Genomic DNA, 20,646 nt, shown 5'->3' with positions numbered 1-20,646 from the left:
CTCCTGGAGATCTGCTCTATAGAACTGAACACAATACTCTAGGTGAGATCTTACCAGGGATCTATAAAGTACTATCACTACCTCTCTATATCCTCCTGGAGATCTGCTCTATAGAACTGAACACAATACTCTAGGTGAGATCTTACCAGGGATCTATAAAGTACTATCACTACCTCTCTATATCCTCATGGAGATCTGTTCTATAGAACTGAACACAATACTCTAGGTGAGCTCTTACCAGGGATCTATAAATTACTATCACTACCTCTCTGTATCCTCCTGGAGATCTGCTCTATAGAACTGAACACAATACTCTAGGTGAGATCTTACCAGGGATCTATAAAGTACTATCACTACCTCTCTGTATCCTCCTGGAGATCTGCTCTATAGAACTGAACACAATACTCTAGGTGAGATCTTACCAGGGATCTATAAAGTACTATCACTACCTCTCTATATCCTCCTGGAGATCTGCTCTATAGAACTGAACACAATACTCTAGGTGAGATCTTACCAGGGATCTATAAAGTACTATCACTACCTCTCTATGTCCTCCTGGGATCTGCTCTATAGAACTGAACACAATACTCTAGGTGAGATCTTACTGGGGATCTATAAAGCACTATCACTACCTCTCTCTGTATCCTCCTGGAGATCTGCTCTATAGAACTGAACACAATACTCTAGGTGAGATCTTACCAGGGATCTATAAAGTACTATCACTACCTCTCTATATCCTCCTGGAGATCTGCTCTATAGAACTGAACACAATACTCTAGGTGAGATCTTACCAGGGATCTATAAAGTACTATCACTACCTCTCTATATCCTCATGGAGATCTGTTCTATAGAACTGAACACAATACTCTAGGTGAGCTCTTACCAGGGATCTATAAATTACTATCACTACCTCTCTGTATCCTCCTGGAGATCTGCTCTATAGAACTGAACACAATACTCTAGGTGAGATCTTACCAGGGATCTATAAAGTACTATCACTACCTCTCTGTATCCTCCTGGAGATCTGCTCTATAGAACTGAACACAATACTCTAGGTGAGATCTTACCAGGGATCTATAAAGTACTATCACTACCTCTCTATATCCTCCTGGGATCTGCTCTATAGAACTGAACACAATACTCTAGGTGAGATCTTACCAGGGATCTATAAAGTACTATCACTACCTCTCTATATCCTCCTGGAGATCTGCTCTATAGAACTGAACACAATACTCTAGGTGAGATCTTACCAGGGATCTATAAAGTACTATCACTACCTCTCTGTATCCTCCTGGAGATCTGCTCTATAGAACTAAACACAATACTCTAGGTGAGATCTTACCAGGGATCTATAAAGTACTATCACTACCTCTCTATATCCTCCTGGGATCTGCTCTATAGAACTGAACACAATACTCTAGGTGAGATCTTACCAGGGATCTATAAAGTACTATCACTACCTCTCTATATCCTCCTGGAGATCTGCTCTATAGAACTGAACACAATACTCTAGGTGAGATCTTACCAGGGATCTATAAAGTACTATCACTACCTCTCTATATCCTCCTGGAGATCTGCTCTATAGAACTGAACACAATACTCTAGGTGAGATCTTACCAGGGATCTATAAAGTACTATCACTACCTCTCTATATCCTCATGGAGATCTGTTCTATAGAACTGAACACAATACTCTAGGTGAGCTCTTACCAGGGATCTATAAATTACTATCACTACCTCTCTGTATCCTCCTGGAGATCTGCTCTATAGAACTGAACACAATACTCTAGGTGAGATCTTACCAGGGATCTATAAAGTACTATCACTACCTCTCTGTATCCTCCTGGAGATCTGCTCTATAGAACTGAACACAATACTCTAGGTGAGATCTTACCAGGGATCTATAAAGTACTATCACTACCTCTCTATATCCTCCTGGAGATCTGCTCTATAGAACTGAACACAATACTCTAGGTGAGATCTTACCAGGGATCTATAAAGTACTATCACTACCTCTCTATGTCCTCCTGGGATCTGCTCTATAGAACTGAACACAATACTCTAGGTGAGATCTTACTGGGGATCTATAAAGCACTATCACTACCTCTCTCTGTATCCTCCTGGAGATCTGCTCTATAGAACTGAACACAATACTCTAGGTGAGATCTTACCAGGGATCTATAAAGTACTATCACTACCTCTCTATATCCTCCTGGAGATCTGCTCTATAGAACTGAACACAATACTCTAGGTGAGATCTTACCAGGGATCTATAAAGTACTATCACTACCTCTCTATATCCTCATGGAGATCTGTTCTATAGAACTGAACACAATACTCTAGGTGAGCTCTTACCAGGGATCTATAAATTACTATCACTACCTCTCTGTATCCTCCTGGAGATCTGCTCTATAGAACTGAACACAATACTCTAGGTGAGATCTTACCAGGGATCTATAAAGTACTATCACTACCTCTCTGTATCCTCCTGGAGATCTGCTCTATAGAACTGAACACAATACTCTAGGTGAGATCTTACCAGGGATCTATAAAGTACTATCACTACCTCTCTATATCCTCCTGGGATCTGCTCTATAGAACTGAACACAATACTCTAGGTGAGATCTTACCAGGGATCTATAAAGTACTATCACTACCTCTCTATATCCTCCTGGAGATCTGCTCTATAGAACTGAACACAATACTCTAGGTGAGATCTTACCAGGGATCTATAAAGTACTATCACTACCTCTCTATATCCTCCTGGAGATCTGCTCTATATAACTGAACACAATACTTTAGGTGAGATCTTACCAGGGATCTATAAAATTACATTACTACCTTCAACACTGTTTCATACAAGACAAACTGCCTTTAGAGTAACGATTTCATGAGACTGTGATGATGAATAGCATGTATTGCAATGAGGGGAAATGTAGAGGAGGAGGGGTAACACAGAACAATACGGGATGTCTTCACAAACCATTAGCCCTGTTTAATTTCACTCATCAGACTACAGAGGGTTTTGTTGGAATCATCAAAGAGTCACTGATGGGAACTATATACTTTAGAGCTGGGGGTGGGTGACATTTCCTGAGCAGTCGGAATTTAAAGGCATCGCTCGGTGAGGAATGAGTACCACGTTAATCATATACTTGGTGATTCACCTGGCAAGTAAAAATTCACCCCCGGCAAGTAGAAATCCACCCGCCAGCAGGTTGGCAATGGTTAGTCAACTGCATAGATATAAAGTATTTTATAAAACGCAGGTGGTCGTTATTATATACAGCTCTGAAGCTGTCCTGATATCACTTCCCATTCCTTCTCCTACAGATGCAGTGATACTGCATGGTCAGCTAGCAGGCTGTGGGGACGTGTGACCCGTGACACAGCTGTTTATCAGTTTATCTCAGTGGGGATGACGAAAGGTGTCATTCTGGCAGCCCATTCTATTTTGTGAATCCAAGTTGGCACAGGGTTTTCCATTAGAATGTAAGCTCTTTGGGACAGGGGCATCATATTACCCATTAGAGATCTTGAAACAGAAATAACCATTTCACTAATAGATTGTAAGATCACTGGAACAGACACTTTTGAAAACAATAAATAGTAAGCTCCTAGACCCAGAGTGGCCATTTAAACCACTAGACTGTAAGATCCTTGGGACAGGGCCTACCATCAAACCATTAGACTGTAAGCTCCTTGAGACCTCACATTACATCACTAAGTCTTTGAAGCAGTCTTCCAAACTACTACAACAGAGGAGGCCAAAAGCTAGCCCCCCACCATCCGCAATATCGACATCCTGCAAGGCTGCCAAAGTATCATGGGAGTAGTAGTTGTACCAATGCTAGGCCACTCCTGCACTAGATTGCAATTACCATCATTGTAACATACTATGTGGTCCTTGGCACAGACTGTGCTCTGATGGGCCCCCAGCTGCTCTCCCAGGTAGTACATCAGGTAAGCCAGTCTCACTGCTATGAATTGGCCCATTGCTATACTCCAGTCTGGTTTGTTTCCTGCCATTTCCCACCCACTCCCTCAGCACAGGTTGAGCACAAAGACACAGTCAGACTCTCTCCTTTTCCTTTCAAGTCTAAACAATGGCATCTCAGAGAGCAAGGGCAATGGGAAACTGCCCAGGGCGGGTACCATGTTAACCCTTCAATGGCCTCCACGCAACAACCTCTGCCATCTGCACAAGATAGATGACCTGCTTCCAGATAATCCATCTCATTATTCCTTTACTAGTTATGTATCTACCTGCTCTGCTGGAGGGCCAGGCTGTGTATAGATTACTCCTTGAGCAGAACAGTATTTTAGAACGGATATATCACTCAGTCTTTGACCTTCGTGTTGCATTGTCCTTTTGTGGAGATCAATAAAGGGGGCTAGCATTTTGGCACTAAATATCTCAAACTCATAATCTAAAATTTGGTAAGGACATTTAAGGGTTAAAAAACAGATAACGTTTTTTTGCAGAGTTGTGGATGTAAGTACAGACCTCCCAGCAGATGTGGCACAGAATAATACACCCGAGGAGTTCAAAGCAACTTGGGATTGACACAAATGGAATAAAGACTGCTTTAAGAAAGGCAAAGGGCAATCTTAAAGACCTATTAGCTTTTATCTGTCTGCACAATTGTGGCTTCTTTGCGAGTTGCGTTTAAATGATCTCACGCACCTGGTGGGACCAGCATGTATCAAAGACTACCGAAAATAAAAACTAAAATCAATTGCGAGTTTAACTTTCACAGAGTCACGGTGCCCACTGGGTAAAACCAGTCTATGGACTCTCTGTTTTAAACAGAGCCTGCAGTGTGACTATACAGCCTGAAAGCCATTTATCTGTATCAGTGTGCTGTCAGTAAAGCAAGCACATGGCTAGACCAAGGGGGTTTAAAATGCCTCAGGGCTTGCATCCTCTGTGCAGATTAGCTTCTCTAATGGAAATAGGCTTATTTGGAACTACACGGTGAGGCCACGCGTGGGACTGTCACTTAGACCTGCCTTTCAGTCTTTCGTATTTACCACTGAAAGCTGTTCAGGTGAAAACGTCACGGTTTCCTCACTAAAGTGACAACTGCCGGGATTTTAAAGCCAATTTCAGGCCAGACTGCCATCAGAATTGACTAAGAAATTTTCAGATTCGGCTACTTTGGCCTTACTTTTGAAATCCATTTTAAATGTCTGGCAATTCTCCCTTTACAGAATAATCCTGTTGGAGTCTTAGCTAAAGCTATTAATGCACCCCAACTCTATATTACTGGCAGAACAGTGGGACAAGTAACCCCCTTACATAAACGGTGTGTGTGTTTGTTTTGCTGTATTTTGAAAGCAGTGAATTTGTGCAAAGTGTGATAACTTTGGTTTCCACGGTGACCGCTCCACTTTCATAACTTGCTTTGCTCTTTTCTTAACTACATGTTTATTGATGTGATCAGCCGGCAATATAAAAATGACCATTCAACACAGCAATATTCCACACCAGTGGATTTCCCAGATCATTGTCCCATCCCGCAGAGACGCTTTTATTCCAAATTACAGCGGTTTCATGCTTTCCTTTTCAAGTTATCGGGATTTATTTGTATTCTTTTTTTGCAGCTTAATTCCGCTATTAATCAGATTGTAAATCCTTTGAGAATTCCTTCTAAACAGCCAGAGGTGAGAGGGGTTGGGGCTTGGTGATCGCCTGTTATTCTCTCATTAAAGGGTATTTATATAATACAGATTGGTAGTTCAGATTACCGTGGCAGTATTCAGGGACGGAGATATTATTTTGTATTATTGCATTGGGGGCTGCAGTCAAGTACTCAAGGCCTAGGAACACAAAAGGTAAACATGTCATTTTAAGTTTTTTTTTTTTATAGCGCCATCAAATTCCGTAGCGCTGTACAATGGGTGGACTAACACACGTAATTGTAACCAGACAAGTTGGACGCACAAGAACAGAGGGATTGAGGGCCCTGCTCAATGAGTTTACATGCTTTACAGCACACCTCCTAACTGGTTAAACAGCATTTAGCAGTTAGTCCACAGTACCGCCTCTGCTGGGTAGCTTCTCAACAGCCCTCTCCGTACGGTATTACCACCTCTGCCAAGAGGCAACTTCAAAGCCCTCTGAGTAATTCATTACCACCTCAGCTGAGAGACAGATCCATAACCACTTAAGTCACTAGTTACCATCTCTGCTGGGAGTCTGTTCTATTGTGATGTCTAATTACCATTTTTGCTAGGAATCTGGTCCATATCATTCTACGTAAGGTATCATTATCTCTGCTGGGAGATTTCTCCATTGGCCTATCAGTAAAGTACTGCCTGATGGGAAGCAAAGCAATATTAGGGGGTGGGTAGCAATGTTATTAAGGTACTACCACCCTCTTCTGAGGAGCATAGCCAGGTATTATGATGTCTGCTAGGAGGAACAGTGACTTTAGTAGTGCACTACCACCTCTGCCCAAAGGCAATTCCAAAGAAAGTATACCCATAACACCCAGGCTGATGTTGATCTTGGTGACCTTGGATTCACATTATATTACTCTTGTTTTACTGACTCATTCCCTCACGCCATTTCCACAGCAGCTTGTGAAATAGGAGGTGGCGGCAAATGTAACGCTTCATGTGACTTTGGGGAATTTCCAGACATAAATAAAATCTGTACCTATGCATTCCACCACCTCTGATCTCCCAGAAAACTGTGACATGCGGAGATACACATTAAAATGGAGCAACATTCCCCCCCCGGATGAGACCGTGGGAATCAAACGTAGGAGCTGCAGCTCTCTCAAATTTGACTAGTCTAATCTTAAAGTTAAAGAGGAAATGACACAATTGAGGTAATGGAATGTTGTCAACGCCAACTAAATAAAATATATATATATATATTTTATCAAATGGTATGAGATTTATGTTATTTATTAAAGCCAATTTTTCACATTTGTATAGAATTTGAGCCATTTCTGGCACAGCCTGGCAGCTGATGTAAATTAGACTGATTAAGTAACATGGCAAAACAAAACTTGTAATCAGACATTTTTGACTCTATTCCCGTATGAGATAACTTATCTTCGACCTGTTTACTTTGTTGGCTTTGAAATCTAAAGCTAAATGACAAGTCTTCCACTGTTAGACTATTTAGTCCCGTAATGCTCAGATGTGGGGAATTAATAACCATATGCAATTGTCATTTCCTGTTTGCCTTACAGCATTCTGCTCAGAAGATGCTCATTGGCCTAAGCACATGGGACGCACCAAACCCATCCAATGTGAACAAACCAACAAGGAATCTTTGCCATTATTTTATCATGTTAATGTAACATTTTAAGCGTGACCTCCTTTTTGCAATGGCTCAAATAATTGTAATTCTCATTTACCACCACCACCGGCAGACGGGTCCATGAGCCTACTACACTTTCAGTAATGTAATCCCAAACTTGTTTCAATGAGGAATGGAGGCAGGGAGCTCCACTGTGTGGAAAAAGGCAATAATCACTGTTGGTAATGGACAGCACGGGCAGCTGTATTGTGTCTGTTTCATGCTGTGATTATAACTTTCCAAAAAGGAAAAAAAAAAAAAAACCCTCCTCTTTCCACCATACGCACCACCCCCACTGAAAAGGAGAAGCAAAAATAGATTACGTTAACCCTTTCTTTAGAGACCGGGCTTGTGTATTCGGAAGAGTAATCATGGGCCATAGACATTTAATGGGTGGCTGTGTGTACACGGTGCTGATGGTAAGTGCGTGGCTGTGGGTACACAGTGCTCATGGTAAGTGGGTGGCTGTGGGTACACAGTGCTCATGGTAAGTGGGTGGCTGTGGGTACACAGTGCTCATGGTAAGTGGGTGGCTGTGGGTACACAGTGCTGATGGTAAGTGGGTGGCTGTGGGCACACGGTGCTCATGGTAAGTGGGTGGCTGTGGGTACACAGTGCTCATAGTAAGTGGGTGGCTGTGGGTACACAGTGCTGATGGTAAGTGGGTGGCTGTGGGCACACGGTGCTCATGGTAAGTGGGTGGCTGTGGGTACACAGTGCTCATGGTAAGTGGGTGGCTGTGGGTACACAGTGCTCATGGTAAGTGGGTGGCTGTGGGTACACAGTGCTCATGATAAGTGGATTGCTGTGGGTACACAGTGCTCATGGTAAGTGGGTGGCTGTGGGTACACAGTGCTCATGGTAAGTGGGTGGCTGTGGGTACACAGTGCTCATGATAAGTGGATTGCTGTGGGTACACTGTGCTGGCAGTAAGTGGATGGCTGTGGGTACACCGTGCTGATGGTAAGTAGGTGGCTCTGTGTACACTGTACTGGCAGTAAGTGGATGGCTGTGGGTACACTGTGCTGGCAGTAAGGTGGCTGTGGGTACACTGTGCTGGCAGTAAGTGGATGGCTGTGGGCACACTGTGCTGGCAGTAAGTGGATGGCTATGGGTACACTGTGCTGATGGTAAGTGGATGGCTGTGGGTACACAGTGCTGATGGTAAGTGGATGGCTGTGGGTACACAGTGCTGATGGTAAGTGGATGGCTGTGGGTACACTATGCGGGCAGTAAGTGGATGGCTGTGGGTACACAGTGCTGATGGTAAGTGGATGGCTGTGGGTACACTATGCTGGCAGTAAGTGGATGGCTGTGGGTACACTGTGCTGGCAGTAAGTGGATGGCTGTGGGTACACTATGCTGGCAGTAAGTGGATGGCTGTGGGTACATTGTACTAGTTAACAGGGGTACATGGGGCAAACTACAAGCAGTAACTGTGTGACTGTGGGTACATAGATCTATATTACATCTTGATACCAGATTGAGGTCTGCCTAGGGCTGGAGTAGGATAGCTGCCAATAATACTGTGCATCTTGTAACGGACACAAAGTTTCAAATCATTACCAACTTGCTGGCACAGTGCCAAAAAATGTGGAATGTCAATGGAGACTGGACTGAGGCAATGCCAAAATACAGTCTCCAATCCCAACTAACTGCCAGAACCCAATCGCAAGACATAAACCATTGACCAGCCTTTGCTTGCTTACACACACACATTATCTGCCTTGACTGTGCCAGCTCACACTGTCTAGTTAACTGCTACAACTATGCCAGCTTACGAATCACATTTATTGACTGAGCTAGGCTAACCTTTGCCATCTTTACTGCCCCACAGGAGTCACCGTCCTCTACAACAATACAAGTAATTACCCCGGTCAGTGCCACCGTCATATGGTACAAAAGAAGAACAGCAATAAAGTTCACCTTCATCAGAAATTAACTAACCCAGTGCCAGTTTCAGTCAGTGCACACTACCAGAAAAAAATAATTATATTAGACAGACAGAGAGATATCCAAGTGCCTCCCATCAGTGTCACAGGGACACGAGGCAAAGAAAGTTACTGGCCCAAAGTCTACTGCCCCCATAAGGGGGCATATAAGGGTCAATGTCATCCCACGCTACATCCTCACTATTACCCACACATGGTGGAGGGTCCTTATCAGGCAGCGTGCATTTCAGCGTGCAGGGTCCATATCAGGCAGCGAGTCATACAATAATTAACTGAATGGTAACTCAGTTTTTACCTGACTGTGGAGTGAAAGCGAGGGGACACACACTATGCTATGCACAAAATAATACACAAAATAGCCTCAATTAAGCTCACAGGCCGCTGTAACGAACAGACGTGCACTGATGCCACGGAGAGGGGTTGATGTTCACCGCTGGATCTCAACATTCTGCGCTCACCCATCTGGTGTGACACGCTGTGCTCGCCGGTTTCCTTAACTCTAGCTTTGCCATTAGCCCTGTGTCAGACGAACCCCCTCCTGGGAGTCGAACCGTTACGCTGAGCTGGCAGATGGCACTTGTAGTCTACAGACAAGGTGGAACAATGGAAACACGACAACAAATCTCTCTAAAAAAAGCACGCTTCGTCTTCGCTGGACCCACCCGTTTCCTGCACCCCCTCAAAGTATCCCTTTGTAACCCAGCCACCAGGAAAGAGATTGCCAGAAAGGGTCTGACAAGAGTGGAAAATAAAAGCGTCACTCTACCAAAAAAACAATATTTAAAAAAATTTAATTTAAAAAAAGCAGAGAAAGAAAGAAGATGACTGACCTTCAGGGCTATTTCTTTTGTGCGTTCAATCCGTGCTCTTGAAAAGGACTCAATCCGAGACATATTCTGCTGGGGCTAACAATGGCTGTGTGACCCCTCTCTTTGCTCCCCTCCAGTTTTCAAATCCAGGGACCTGCAAGCCTTGGTTCAAGTAGATACAGCTAGCAGCACTAGCAGACCAGCCTTATTCACAGGAAGTCACAGCCTCTGAACTGCCTATATTAATTCAAAACCAAACCCCCCTCCACCCCCAACCTTCCAAACCCTTGTCTGTCTCATCCAACTACCAGCAGAGGGGGTGGGGGAACCTGGTCTGACTAGTCTTCACAAAGGCACTTTGGTTGTGTTAGAGCTACTGTGAACTGTACCTCCTCCGTTTACCCGAGAGAAATCAGTGAGCTGTAGCAGACAGGAGTCACAGATACTCCCATCCGTAACTACTGGAACACACAGGTCTCCGGAGGAATGGGGAGAGACCGAGAACAGCACCGTGTTACAGAGCACATGCAGATGTTACAAAATTACCACCTGCATGTACAGAAGAAATAATAATAAAATGATTATTGGATACTTCGATAAGCCTATGGACCCCTCCTCCATGGTCTCATTGTCTGTGCTACTTATTGTCCCATTCACAACTAAATATATGTTTTAACAATTTACTATATTGTTTGCAGGCCTAATAAGCTACAAAAATGTCTCTCTCTAGACAGGTATTTATTTAAAATAAATTGAAAAAAAAATTATACTTGCTGTCCCAAAATATAGCATAGGAAAAAAAATAAAATAAATAAAAAAATAATAATAAAAAAAAAAGGTTGCCAAATTTGTAGCCATTAAACGTCAGGGTTGGGGAGTTGTTTAAAAAATCTCTCTCTCTCTCATTTTTACATACAATTAAAAAAATGTTTTATTATATTTTGCTTTGTCGCCTCAGCTGGCAGCTCTTTGGTACTTCCCAGATTCCCTATTCAATGTAGAGGGACCAATGACATTCCCTTGTAAGCAAATTATGCAAATAGCAAGACGTACCCCACTGCCTGGCTTCGGCAAGGTGATCAGTATTTCCATAAATGAACCATTCAGCTCAGCATATCCTCATTTCCATAACTGCAGCTGCGTTACGAATGGATACCAGCGCAGCGTTAAACACATTCGCAGGAAGAAAAGAACACAAACGCGGCTTGCGTTCATCTTTATGCAGCGCCAACACATGCCACAGCGCAGTTTGAGTGTTTATGATAAATTAGACTGATATTCTGTGTCTCTCAGAATGCAATAAGGCTCCTAAATAGAATTGTCGAAAGGGTGGAATTTTGCAGTTTTTTTTAGTAAATTATAATTATAATTTATTATTATTATAATTATTTAGTAAACTGAGAACTATAGAAAATTAACAGAGGTTTGGTAAATAACCCCCAAATAGCAGAGCAGTTACTAACATTACTGCAGAAGATCACTGGAGGCACAATTTATCGGAACATTCTTTAATCCCAGTTATAGTTTCACATATATATATATATATATACACATACATACATACATACATACATTATATATATATTTTGAAGACTGTGCAAAGAGGCCTCTGAGATAGTCCGGCACCTAATAGCTGGATGCAAGATGTTAGCAGGAACAGCATACACGGAGAGACACAACCAAGGTACTGGGTTTGTGTACCGAAACATCTGTACAGAATATGGATTGGACCTGCCCAAGTCCAAACGAGAGATACTACAAAGGGTGGTTGAGAATGACAGGGCTAAGATCCTGTGGGACTTCAATATCCAGCCAGACAAGAAAGTGCTGGCCAACCAACCTGACATCATGGTGGAAGACAAGGAATGGAAGACTGCAGCCATGGTGGATGTGGCAATAACCAGTGACTATGACATCAGGAAGAAGGAACATGAGAAGGTGGACAAATACCAAGGACTGAAAGAAGAGCTAGAAAGGATGTGGAAAGTGAAGGCAGTAGTAGTCCCAGTTGTGATAGGAGCACTCGGGGCTGTGACTCCTAAGTTAGAGGAGTAGCTTCAACAGATTCCAGGTGGGACATCTGAGATCGCTGTCCAGAAGAGTGCAGTACTAGGAACAGCTAAGATACTGCGCAGAACCCTCAAACTCCCAGGCCTCTGGAAGAGGACCCGAGAATGAGGAATAAACATACTACCCAGGAGAGGTGAGAAAATTAAACATATATTTCAAACTTCCTTCTTGTGCAGTTTTCCATCTTTCTGCTAGTTAATTGTTAAAAATCCATAGTAAAGTCCGAATTCTCAGGAATTGTGTATTAAGGCGGATTCTCTAAGCTAGCTATGCCTTCTGTTCAGCCAACTCTGGCCTTAAATTTGAAATTCACTTCAGTGAATAAATTCTAACCTTTCGTCATACTACTTGAGTATTCAGTGGGCAGATTAGAACGAGCGGGCATGTTTAATGTAATGGTTGGTTATAGATATGAGTGGGGACGGTTAGTGCAAATGGTTCATTAAATGGGCCGAATAAGTTAGACATAGTTGTACTTTTTGGAGGGTTGCTTTAAAGTGAAAACCTAGCTACAAAATTTAGGCTGAAACAGGCAAGTTGAGTGAGAAGTTTTCCAAACAGCTATTTTAGCCTGTATTTTGCAAATTTGGTTTTACTACAAATTACTGTTTAAAGAATAAAGCCATACGGTGTACCCCCATTCCTCATTTCCATGAATCCCAATAGCTGCTCGTGAATGATTGGAATGATGGTCCAACCCGTGTGCAAGTCGGAAAATTTGATTTGCTGGGAATTATGAAGACATTGATGAACTGGCCACCTTTACGCTGGCACCAAGACCAATAAATTATATCCCATCAGTATGACAATAATAATAGTGGATGGCTTTATCTATAAAGTGCCAGCAGTGGGTAACACGCTGCTCTATCAAAGATCTTGTTCAAAGAGAGTTGGAAGTCATTCCGACCAGGACAGTAGGGTTATTCTGATTAAAGACATGTGTTATACAGGCTTGTCCTTCTCAGTTACACAAAACAAGTGTATGAAATATGTATCCGTATATATGTCACAAAGAAAATGTGTAGCTACGCTTAGAGAGACAGCACCAAGCCACAATGAAGGGAAAAGCAGGCACGGCTCTGCCACTCAGTAAAGGTGGTACACAGGTATATTTGTAGATTCCAAGTAAGCTTTTGGTAACCTTTGTAAACCCTGGCACCCCATTTTCTTTTCACTACGCTTTTAGAAAAGAATGCAATGAGCAGAAACTCCATAGAAACAAAATGCTGCCAATTGCTATGGAAACAAACACTGATCTGTCCCCTAAAAATAAGATATTTGGGTTTTTGCCAACCGTGGCTCTGCATCAGTAATGCCAGCTCAGATGTAAAGTGCTGGGTATACCAACTGCCTTTTGATTTATTACCTGCAGATGCTAATCAAGCTGCAGATACAGATATATCTAAACGTTAGTATAATATAAAGTGACAAATACTACATAATTTAGGTGTTAGAGCTATTAAATCACACAGCAAGGAATAAGTTCAACTTAATATATTTAAGAACTGTGACAAGCCAAACCTTCCAAAAATAACGTGTTGGTTGGTTGGTTGGCGTTGCTGGCCTCTCTAACTTCCGTGACATTGAGGAGAAATTGGGGACCTGATGCGCAGCTAGTGCCATGCACATCCTAAGCTTCTCAGACATTTATTGAATCCAATGCTTTCCTAGTCACGTGACTAAGCATTACCTGGTCAGTGTGTCGGAATTACCTCTAGTAGCTGTCCATAAGACAGTCACTAGAGGTGTGTTTAAACCTTCAAGGTAAGCATTGCCTATACTCCAGAACAGCAATATTTTACCTAGAAAGGTTAAACATACAGGAGCACTGAGTGAAGAAAATTTCAGTGCGATGAAGTGGTCTGGGTGACTTGAGTGTACTTTAATGAGGCCTATCTGCTAGACAATTAAAATAAATACATATATACACACACACATATATACAAATGTATTGAGACACCCGACTAATGAACCAACAGGGACTTTTAAGACATCGCATTCTAAATATACAGACATTAATATGTAGTTGGTCCCCACTTTGCAGCTATAACAGCTACCACTCTCCTAGGAAGGCTTTCCACAAGATTATAGAGTGTTTCTGTGGGAATTTGTGCCCATTCATCCCGTAGAGCATTTGTTTGGTCAGGCACTGATGTTGGTCGAGAAGGCCTGGCTCACAATCTCTGTTCCAGTTCATCCCAACGATGTTCGATGGTGTTGAGGTCAGGGTTCTGTGCGGGCCAGTCTAGTTCTTCCAGACCACATTCATCCAACCATGCTTTTTTTTTTTTTTTTTTATGTGCTAAGAAGGTACACGGACATATCAGCCAATATGCGTTAAGCAATAGTGTCATCACTATCAAACCATGTATAGGTAGGAAACAGCAAAGTTTTGTATTTTTAAACAAGATGTAGCTAACCTAGTGCTAAGCTTAAACAAAAAGCGAGTAAATAAGCAGAGCTTTAGCAAAATATAATGGAACATGAACTGTGTAACGTTAGAGCATTAACCCCTCTTCAGGCATGAAGTGATTGCCCTGTGTACTGATGGAGTAATGCTGCTCAAGAGTATCCCAGGGGTGGAGTGAGAATGTCCCAAGTCAGTGTGTGGCATCTCATACAGCATCACCGTATGTAGGTCCGGAAGAGTAAATAAAGGGGCTCTACTGCCCTCCACATGACTGGACAGTGGACACTGTAACCCCTTAGGTAAGCAGGCTGGCGTGATTCACGTCACTACAAGTACCATCAAAGCTTCCTTCTCTGCCTCGAAGGACTTTAATGGTCCATATAATGATTGTGGCATAGCAAAGGCTTGCGTGCAGGGGTTGGGGGAGAATGCGGCATCCGTTTTTTGTTTTTTTTAAATTCTTTTTTTTTCTCGTGCATTAGAATAACAAGCATTAAAAAAATAATAAGACAATGTGCCACAATAGCACGCATTCAGGTTATATCAGCGGATCATAGCGGCATTGAGTGTGCTGCACAATTTTTGTTTTTACAGAAAAGTGAAAACCTAAAACATCTGTCAAACGGATATTCAACCCAGTCTGCAATAGGTGTTAGCTGGTATTTTAAACTCTTTAAGTGTTTGTGCGTGGAGGGGAAGCATTGGCAAACAGCGTCATTGGTAGGTCTCTAATTGCGGGTGTAAGGGCAAGTCAGTGTGACCTGTAGTTTTACAGCACAGTGTATGTGATGGGGGTGTGCTCATGAGCCAAAGTTGGCTTGCATCCAGTGGGGTTTTTAAAAAAAAAAAAAAAAGACCAGCGGTCGTCCTGCGTGTGGTGGAGTTCCCCTCTGGTTGGGGGGGGGGGTTTAGTTGGGGTTCTGGTTGTGTGTTGTGGGTCTATGGAGGTAGCCTGTGGGTAAGAGTATATGCCTTGCCTATGGAAGTGAAAGGAGGGCTACTTAAGAGGTTCTCGGCAGGGTCCGCAGCCGTGGGGGTTAAACGGTATTTAACTATATAATGTGTGTTAGGACTGTAGAGGGTGGTGTCTCGTCCCTGTTCAGGCCTGGACCTGGATCAGAGCGTGGTGCCTAAGTTGCCAGCGTTGCGTGGCCAGTGTCAATGTATGGGGGGGTCATGAGTGTACCTGTAGGTCCACGGGGTGGGGGGGTGCGGTCATCGGTCTCAGTACTTCGTTGAAAAAAAACAAAAAAAAAAAAAAAAACAAAGGCAAGTGAAAAACAAAGAAACATACAGAAGAATAATTATAGCATTTAAACATTAGTGAACGGAGTGGTCACCAGTCCTAGTAGGCTGGTATCAGCCGGTCTCTGCCGAGTGTCCATGGCCATTCAGGTGGTTACCGCCACATAGGCATCTGGCCTTGTCTCCCGAGGCACAAAAGGAAGCCCTGTGTCCGGATTCCACGCGTGGGGCGCCGGGGCCGTGCTAAGCGGTTTAACCGGTTTCAAAGCGTCCTGAGACAGTCCTAAGGTCGGCAACAGGCCTCTTGCTTCCTGCATGTCCCGGATAGAGTGTGTTTCGGTGCCATGCTGGACTTCTAATGTGTGCTGCAATCTCCAGCGATACAGGATGCCTCTGGCACGAAGCAGGGTTGTGAAAGTCTGCAACGACCTTCTCCAGGCCATGGTGTATCCCGATAAGTCCGTTTAGAACGAGAGCTGCATTCCTTCGAAGGTGTAAGGTGAGTGATTCCGGACAGCTCCCATAACTGCTAATCTGTCTTTGCTACACCTAAATTTCACCAGGAGGTCTCTTGGTGCTGAGCTCTGCGCTTTTGTCGACTTTTGCAGGCGGAACATCCCCTCTAGGCCCACTTGCTTTGCCTGCCTGGGAGGCAGTAGTGCTGTGAGGAGTCGCCTCAGCAGGTGTGGTGTCTCATCTTCCAGAGTCTCCTCCGACACCCCTCTTATCTTGAGGTTTAGGCTGCGCCTCTGGTCCTCTGCCACCGCCATCTTCTGTTCTGTTTTGGCTTGTTGTGCCTGCAGGTCCAATACCGCTTTCTGAAGTTGGGATGTTTGTTAGGCATTTTTGAGGGCATTGCTTTCTATGACTTCCATGCGGTTCGTTAGGCCTCGGACCTCTTGTCGGATTTGGGCCATATCTGCCTGGAGGTTCCGTCTGAGTTCCGCAAGGAGCTCTCTCATGATAGTCGTTGTTACCGGAGTAGAGTCCGGTGGAGAGGTGGAGGGCATGGTGGGTTGCGGCTCCATTGTATTCCCCTCTGGCAGTCCCATGCAGTAATCCTCCGATATTTCAGTATCTGCGTCTGAGCAGTCGGCCATCTTGGGCCCTGCTCCACTCCGGGCCTGGCGCCACAGGTCTCCGATATTCATGCCCATATGTGGTTTGTCGGATTTTTGTTTTTTAGTTTTCTTACCCATGGCTCGGGGGTCAGGGCTTGTGGTGATTTGCCGGCGAATTAGGGCTTTTCAGACCCGATTTTGCGGCTATAGAGGCTTTAGTCGGCTCGGAGCTGCTGTAGCATGCGTCCGCTCGGTTCAGTGGCTTGGCTCCGCCCCCCAGGGTTCCTCGGCATCTGTTATTTTGTTAGCATGATGGTGCTTGCGATAAAGCTGTGCGCCCTCAGTTCAACAGGGAGCCTCCATGGGTGGACCCCGATCACCCCCACCAATCCAGGGGGGAGACGGTACCAGACAGCCGTACAGGAAGGAGCAGAGATTGGCCACTTCTCCATCCCATGCTTCCCCCCCCCCCCAAGCCGCCAGCCAGCTTTCGGCTCATCGCCTGCGTGGACACCATGTTTTTATGGACCTTGCTTTGCGCACTGGGGCGCAGTCACGCTGGAATAAAAAGGGCCTTTCCAAACAGTTTCCACAAAGTTGGAAGCATAGGATTGTCTAAAATGTCTTGGTATGCTGAAGCATTATGATTTCCCTTCAGCCTATCCCAACCCCTGAAACACAGTCGCATACCATTATCCCTCTTCCAACAAAATCCACAGTTGTAACAATGCACGTTCTCCTGGCATCGACCAAACCTAGACTCGCCCCTCATACTGCCAAACAGAGAAGCGTGACTCGTCACTCCGCAGAACTGTAGCTGCGTGTTGTACACAACCCGATCTGATGCTTGGCATTGTACTTAATGAGGTTATCTTCACTGAACCACGTAGGACGACGCTTACTGGCTGAGCGTGGTCCATTGTCAGACTTGGTTAGCACAATGAAGACATCCAGATTCTCCTGCACAAGAAGACAGGATGTGATGCAGGTGCCTAGTTACACCAGGTTACTCTAGGAATGTGCCAGGGTGCCAGCATGTAGTGATTATGGTGCCAGCATGTAGTGATTATGGTGCTCGTAGTGTTCCTATAATAGGGCACACATGGGGTGAGCAGCAGCACTGTAACATGGCTGTGCAATACAAATGCAAATAAAAACACAGAATAAAGCCCTGTACTCAAAACCCTGGAGATTATAGAGCTGGTTATTGTGTTTTTAATTACGTTTGCTGGGTCCAGACCCCTAAAACACATTAGCTTGCTGAAGTGCTTCATGTTCTTTTTTTTTTTTTTTTTTTTTTTTTTTAAAAGTGACGATTTCAATATTAAAGTAACCCGGTTACATTCCCCAGGATCTCAGACAACCATTCCTGTTACTTCCTGGTTGCTTAGCACAGCGGAGATAAACTCAAGAGGCAGGAAATTGCACAGAGCACCTGCCTTGCAAAGACTTCACACTGGGTGTATATCTACTAAACAGTGATTTTGTTTTGGTCAGTGGAGAGCCCACTGGACTACTCGTGTTTTGTCTAGAATCACTAGTCTGGTTCATTTATATATCCGTTCCCAGTTACTGCTCATCAAGGTGATTCCTGTGAGAATGGCTATAGCAAAGTCTTCACGTTGATGAATGATGTGAAGGGAGTCCGGCTCAGTGTATTGATACAATCATTAAGTTGTATTATATAGAATGTGAAAATATATAGAAATTCCTTGTTATGGAAGGGGAGAGTAACCGTGCAATTTTGGCCTAAGCTTTTAAAGGTACTTGTCAAATCCCTTATGATGTGCATCCGCCTTACAACACGCAAGGGTAAACGGATGTGTGTTTAGATAACATATGTAAAGCCATTAGGAAATTCTAATTACAAAATTCACTCGTTTTACTAGCAAAAAATTACAATGTTTGTACAGAGCGGCCGAATACTGTATTCCCATGTTTAGGGTGTTCAGATGTAAGGCTTGTGTATTTTTTGTACAATATGTTAAAGCATTGTCATATTTAATGTTTGGCATTAAAATATACAAATGAAGGTAGCATGCATGCAGAACTCGAAGCTGTAACACTATAAGTGTATACTACAGATCTGATGCTATTACTATATGCACTACTTTTCTCTATTTCATTTGCCATTAGTGGTTTGAGATAGGAATTCACTACAAGTTCAGTGATCTCCCCCCTCTCCCTCTATGATCTAAAACTTTGCAACTAAATAGATCTTTACCTTTCCTATAACAGCTACTATCACATTAGATACTTTCAGATAGTTACTATTTTGGAGTCATTACTTCATGACAAAGTATCTTTTTGTTAAAACTAGCTCAGTGAAGGGCATTCACTACTTTATATTATCTCTTGTTTGCTTGTATCGTTATCCCTTGTATATATTTTCCCTATCCCCTGTATTCCTGAGATTTAAGGTTACTTTACCTTTTTTTAACCATATCTATTAAACGTTAGATTTTAAGGGTTTGATTTATTTAGGATCCCAGTTAATTAAGACAGATTATGTTCTCACTCTCTTTATATTTATGAAGCGCCAACAAATTCCGCAGCGCTGTACAATTGGTGGAATAACCTATAGAATGTATAGGGTTAACTATGACATCACTAGTAACTAATGTGATTGACCAATTCCTATAGAATGTAAGCTCGATTGAGCAGGGTCCTCTTCAACCTATTGTTCCTGTAAGTTTATTTGTAATTGTCCTATTTATAGTTAAATCCCCTCTCATAATATTGTAAAGCGCTACGAAATCTGTTGGCGCTATATAAATGGCAATAATAATAATAATAATAATAACAGACACGTAATTGTAACCAGACAAGTTGGACGCACAGGAACAGAGGGCTATCCATTAAATGAAGATGTAACTCATGTGAATTTGCAACAGATGGTGTTAAAGCATAGACTGTACCCGACTACCTCCAAGTTTCCCTCTTTTTCGTGGCTTCAAAATGTTTGGTGGGTGGGAGATTCTACCAGAGCTCCGTAGAACACAGGCTCAATTTTTAGACTATAGTAAAATGTGTTCAGATCATAGTGAATACAATAGAAACCCTTGAACTAGTTCTGCATACCTTCTTCAACTCTATCATTTGTCACCAAGTTACGTGAAATTTGAGAAGCCTTGTCCACATCTCCTGTAAGTACCCCTATTTGTTCTTTTAAAACATTACCAGTTACCTATCTACTAGCTTTAAAATCTCCCCCACCCCCCCACTAAAGGATACAAGAAGTTATGCTAGCTTAATGTGCAAACCTGTCCATGGCTTTTATTAACAGAATTTCATACGGCAGACAGAAAGAATACTAGTTTTTGAGAAACGTACCTGTAATTGTTTAATACAAAGGTGATTGACACAAGCTGAAGATCAGGACGTGGAGTTCTAGGAATTCCAAACTACAGCATCGTGCAACCTTCAGCAAGCAAAAGTGCTTTATGTGTGTTGCGGGACCCTTTACAGGATGGGGGTGTGAGGGGGGGGAGGATGGGGGAGAAGGGAATATATCTAAATTAGTGAGCTGGAAAAGAGGGGTACAGAGGTTGATCTTTGGGAGGCACCAATGTAGAGTCTAAAGTAGGAGGACTAACCAGACTAGAAAAGATGTGATTTGTACCATGCGAGATGACGCAAGCTCCATCATGGGATAACCATGACATGCAGAGTCAATGGTGAAGAGAGGATGTGGAGATTACTGATAGATGAGACAGCTTTGCATATGATAGAATTGTCATGGCAAAGTGGGGCTTAAAGGAATTTAGGACCTCTACGGCCAT

The 20,646-nt window shown here is 43.2% G+C and overlaps 1 protein-coding gene across 4 annotated transcripts in view; it reads right to left on the bottom strand.

Moving 5' to 3' along the window:
- ARHGEF2 (Rho/Rac guanine nucleotide exchange factor 2) overlaps positions 1 to 20,646 on the bottom strand; it is a 602,646-nt gene that overhangs the window by 474,182 nt on the left and 107,818 nt on the right. Inside the window, exon 1 of one of the 4 annotated variants that reach the window (XM_063439528.1) lies at positions 10,100 to 10,297. The exons of the other annotated variants lie outside the window; for them this stretch is intronic. Coding sequence (XP_063295598.1) covers positions 10,100 to 10,162 — 63 coding nt within the window. The 5' untranslated portion in view covers positions 10,163 to 10,297. Of the gene's footprint in view, positions 1 to 10,099; positions 10,298 to 20,646 lie in introns of those variants that run through there. 4 annotated transcript variants of the gene reach the window in all.

The sequence above is a fragment of the Pelobates fuscus genome, chromosome 13 (genome assembly GCF_036172605.1).
Source record: "Pelobates fuscus isolate aPelFus1 chromosome 13, aPelFus1.pri, whole genome shotgun sequence".
In the NCBI taxonomy this organism is placed as follows: Eukaryota; Metazoa; Chordata; class Amphibia; order Anura; family Pelobatidae; genus Pelobates; species Pelobates fuscus.
This window is presented reverse-complemented; position numbering and strand designations above follow the sequence as displayed.